Source organism: Aplidium turbinatum, chromosome 1, assembly GCF_918807975.1.
Source record: "Aplidium turbinatum chromosome 1, kaAplTurb1.1, whole genome shotgun sequence".
In the NCBI taxonomy this organism is placed as follows: domain Eukaryota; kingdom Metazoa; phylum Chordata; class Ascidiacea; order Aplousobranchia; family Polyclinidae; genus Aplidium; species Aplidium turbinatum.
Window position 1 is genome coordinate 24,896,966 of NC_137472.1, and position 4,635 is coordinate 24,901,600.

Sequence of the window (4,635 nt, forward strand, 5' to 3'; positions counted from 1 at the left end):
GGTATGGTGTGTCCATTCGAGCAACAGCAGCGATGTACCGCTCTCTTAGTTGATCTCGGCATCGTTACGGAAGATGATATCCCTGGATGATACTTCACAAATAACTGATAAGAATAAAATCCAGAGATAAGGAATATCTTAGAAATGAAAATATGAATTGCAATTCCATCGCAGTGTGCCCGGCTTTGATCCAGGGTGTGTTTTTTGATGGCTGTAAAGATCAAACACTTGTTCCACGACCAGGAAGTAGCGGCAAGCACATGGCCAAAGAGGAACATTACTCTGTAATGAAACTGCCTGGTGGCAGGTATATAACTCACTTCACCCCTCAAAGCGGACAGAGTAAGGACTTTCAGCAATCATTATCGGCTGCCCTAAAAGAAAAAAATTGCTGACCAGTTTGAAGTTCATCGGATGTGACTCAACAAATGTTAACGTTGGAATGCATGGCGGGGTTATCGCATTATTAGAAAAGCATTTGAACCATCGGCTTGTCTGGCTGATATGTATAATACACTAATATATACTGTATAATAATATATATAGCCTAGTAACAGACGAACAGTATAATACACTGCAGTATACAATACACATTATTTCAATAGTATTCGACATCATGCATACTTGACATTTTTTCACATTTTCAAACAAGTAGTTTTGAGACATAATCCTAGTTGAATTGACTTTTAAAGGAATACAATGACATCTAAATTGTATAAGGGTATGCATTTCATCAATATAGTGTGACAGAATATTTTTTTTCAAGTTCTGGTGAAAAAATGGTAATTGGCATTTTTCCCAAAAAATCAGAATTTTTGGGAAATTTCAAATGCATTTTCGCAAGCTATTTCTGGTCCAAATCAGCTCAGATTTGGCATGGAGTATTTTTTCGGGCCTATTTTCAAATAACCATTTGAGGTTTTCGAATCGGTGAAAAAGTCCATTTTGCGACCCACCCTAATATATATGCTGATTTGTAAAAATTGTGACAACACGCCCCACTTTGCCCTACACAATAACCCTGATTGGATTAAACACCTCTTTCTTTAATGAAAAGACAGTTGTGGAATAGTTAGCGGTAGTTCGTCTATAACGTCAATTCGGCTATAACGTCAGTTTTTGCAAATCCCCTAGAGGTGCCGGTATAGGCGAATTCTACTGTACAAGCAATGGGATTTTCATTAGGTGCTGCTTGACTTTAAGACCTGTCGGAGGTCCCTTCGCAGCTTTCCCGTTGTTGCTGGTTAGTTCATGCTCAATTTAAATTTCGATTGTTTGTGTAATAATTATTACTGTAGGGGAGACTCGGGTAAGTTGGCCCAGCAAAATGAAAAATTGAATTTGTGAGCTAATAACAAAACATATGTTAAAGCGAATGCCATTGAAGAGTAGAGAATTTATCACTAGAAGTGGACATATTCTTGCATCAAACAAACATTCTTAGGTATATAATTTTTCAAGTTTTCCGAAAAAAATAAAATAGACCATCTTGCCTTCCTGTGCGGGTAATTTGGCCCACCATGGAAGGTAAGTTGGCCACGTGGGAAACATGTCCATCTACAGTATATTAAACAGTGGAAAAGTTCTCTTTCTCCCCAATTTTATTTTCTTTCTAATTATTTCTTGGTTTTATAGAGGCATAGCCTACATGCCGTACATAATTTATTTTATGTATGCATTCATGTATGGTTTATAATATAATCTACTATTAGGCTATAATGCTGTATTTTACCTCAGCAAACTTTTTTTACATGAGTAGCCTACACCAAATAAGCTTTCGAAAATAACAAAGGTTGTATCAAACATCATGTAGTTGAAACGGCATGCCTTTATTCCCAACGATCTGGTCACCTTAACGATACTGATAGGCAGGGCCGGATTAAGACGAAACTGGGCCTGATGCTGCAGCGCAAAAACAGGCCTATTTTTTCTAGGCATTGGTACATATGCATTCGACACTCTGACTCCACCGTACACGCGTAATCAGACCGACCAAAGAGCCTTTATTGCTTTCGACGCAGTCAGCCAAATTTTAATGAACATGAACAATAATAACGACGTGTTATCGTAAAAACTCGAGACTATCATCAGGCTATGTAACACCAACACAATTCAATACCAATATTGCCTGAAAAGCGGAGTTAATGAAGAAAAGGCTAATCCAGATCAACTTAACGTTGGCATATTGTCAATGCTGCGCTAGTGCTGCTTACTTATACTACTGTTTTTCGAGCCTTAGCAAGCGCGAAATCTTCGATCATGTCAGTGCAGTCAAGGCTGCTCAGCACCTCATGTTCAATGCTCATAAGCGCCAGCATGTTTAGCCTTTCCTCCCTCATCGAGGACCGCAGCTCTCCTTTGACTATTCCCAGTTTTGAGAAGCTCCGCTCGCCGGAGGCATTAGACACCATCAAGCACAGATAGATGCGCAAAGCAATCTCGACGTTTGGAAATGTTTGAGAAAGGTTCAACGACGACAAAAGCTTGTACATGGTAAGCTCTGCTGACTCGTTCACACTCACCGATTTCTGGGTGCGCATAAATGCAGCAAACTGTATGAGCTCAACCACCAGCGTGTCTTCCAAGTCATCTGGATACGAGGAAACGAGATTTTGAGCTTTATTCTCGATCTGCTTTATGCTCAATGACGTTAGCTCCGAAAGAAATCCGAATGTTGTAGATATATCCTCATACGCCTTCATTCGCTTTTCCAGTTCAGCTAACAGTCTGTCGATCATGACCAGATATATATGGGTTTTGAATGTTTCCCTAGGGGTGAGGTTTTCTTCGTTTGCAGCTCCTTCATCAGGCATTCGCTTACGGCCTCGACGTTCTTCAGCCTTGTATTCGCCGTGAGGAACCTTTTCGATCGCCATCTGCTCATACACGTCAAATCTGTCCCGTGCAAATTGAATCGTGTCGACCAGTGATGCCAATAAACTAGTTGCCGTATTCAGACTGACTGTAGGGTCTTGGAGGCTAATGCTCGTACTGTTGAGACGGCATAGGATATTGTTCCAGGCAGTCGCCATAACTGCTGTCTCAAGTTCGTCCATCCTGCGCGAAAATCCGTCGGCCTGGTTTCTCGTATCGGCCTTCTGCTCCTTATCTGCCGCAAGCTCATCCAGGACTTCTTGAATGCTCTTCCACCCTTCTACTAGCGCTTTGACAGCATCTGCACGTTCACACCATCGGGTTCCAGACAAACCTTTGAGCGTTAATGTGCAGCGATTCTTCAGTTTCTGCCAGCGATATGTCGATTCAGACAGGAAAACGTATAGTCCATTGACAAAATGAAAAAACCTGGTACAGCCAGCGCAGCTATTAACAGCCTGGTCTCCTACCAGGTTTAAACTGTGGTTGCAGCATGGAATAAAAGCAGCATATTTACATTCTCGCTTCACAATTGCCTGGACACCGTTGTACCGTCCTGACATGTTTGACGCATTGTCATACGACTGGCCTCTGCAGTTAGTAACATCCAAGCCATTTTCCTTCAGAAAGTTCAGAAGTATGCTAGCCATGTGCGTAGCGGTGTGTCTCATCATAGGCAAGAATGTCAGGAACCGTTCAACTGGACCCAACGGCAGAACATATCGAATAACAATCGTTAGCTGGTCGAGGTGTGATACGTCAGGTGTAGAGTCAATCGAGACAGAGAAATACTTCGCCTTCTTGGCTTCTTTCAGGATGGTGTCCTGCACCTTTTGTCCCATGAGCTGCACCAGCTCCTCGCAAATTGTGGATGACAAATAAGAAATGTGACCTTTCCCGCGGTTCGCATATTTTCTAATATGGCTAGCCAGCAGAGTATCGTACTCCGCCAACAACTCAATGATGCCAAGGTAGTTACCATTATGAGGGGAACCTATGATCTCATCCGCGCCCCTTATAGCAAGGCCACGCTTAGCTAGGAATATCAGAACGTCGATGAGCCGCTTTACAATCTGGCGCCAGTAACACCGCTCTTCCTCGACCTGTTTAGCGGCTAGGTAGTCAACACGACCGGCCTCCCTCTGTCGGCTCGCAAAAGACAACATAGCCTTGCGATGACCATCGCTGCTTTCATGCATTTTTATTCTGGATTCGCCTGACCTCCAATTGTCGAAACCGCCGGATACGAACTTGGTTGCTTGAACAGCATTACCACCGAACAACTTGCATGCAAAGCAGAACACCTTCCCGGTCGAAGGCGAGTAGCACAACCATTGTCTATAGGATTTTTCACCATTGAGCGGATGCGTACGCACGAAGAAGGTCTTAGTGCATCGACGTTGGAATGATTCACCTACGTATTGTCTGGCGCTCTCTTCAAACATCGATTCAGTGTGTTGGCACGGCAGTGTTTTGAACCTTTCTTGGCCCAATATTCTCGAGTGTCAGCGTTAATTTTACCCCACTGTCCTAAATCATTGGTGATATCCTCCAGCGTTTGCGCCAGTGCTTCGCCAGTGATAGCGTCTCCTTTCACCTCTGCTCTCTCCGCTGAACTTTCCCGCTCTTTATCCTCTCTTTCCTCATCAGGTTCATCTTGCTTGGCCTGCTCTTCAGGAGCGCTCGAATTCGCAATCGCATCCGACGCAGGCAATTGAGACGAAGCTGCTCGCATTCCAAAGTATGAACTCAGTTTTGCAA

The 4,635-nt window shown here is 43.3% G+C and overlaps 1 protein-coding gene across 1 annotated transcript; it reads right to left on the reverse strand.

The window, feature by feature from the left end:
* Window positions 1-2,213: 2,213 nt before the first annotated feature.
* On the reverse strand, window positions 2,214-4,073 carry LOC145788427 (zinc finger MYM-type protein 1-like). Its single transcript, XM_082600195.1, has one exon. It carries the CDS (start codon window positions 4,071-4,073, stop codon window positions 2,214-2,216), a length of 1,860 nt encoding a protein of 619 aa, XP_082456321.1.
* Between the last annotated feature and the right edge of the window lie 562 nt (window positions 4,074-4,635).

What these genes read in the sequence shown, in the direction of transcription:
- LOC145788427 (XM_082600195.1), bottom strand. Translation starts at nt 4,073, where the DNA reads ATGCATGAAAGCAGCGATGGTCATCGCAAGGCTATGTTGTCTTTTGCG.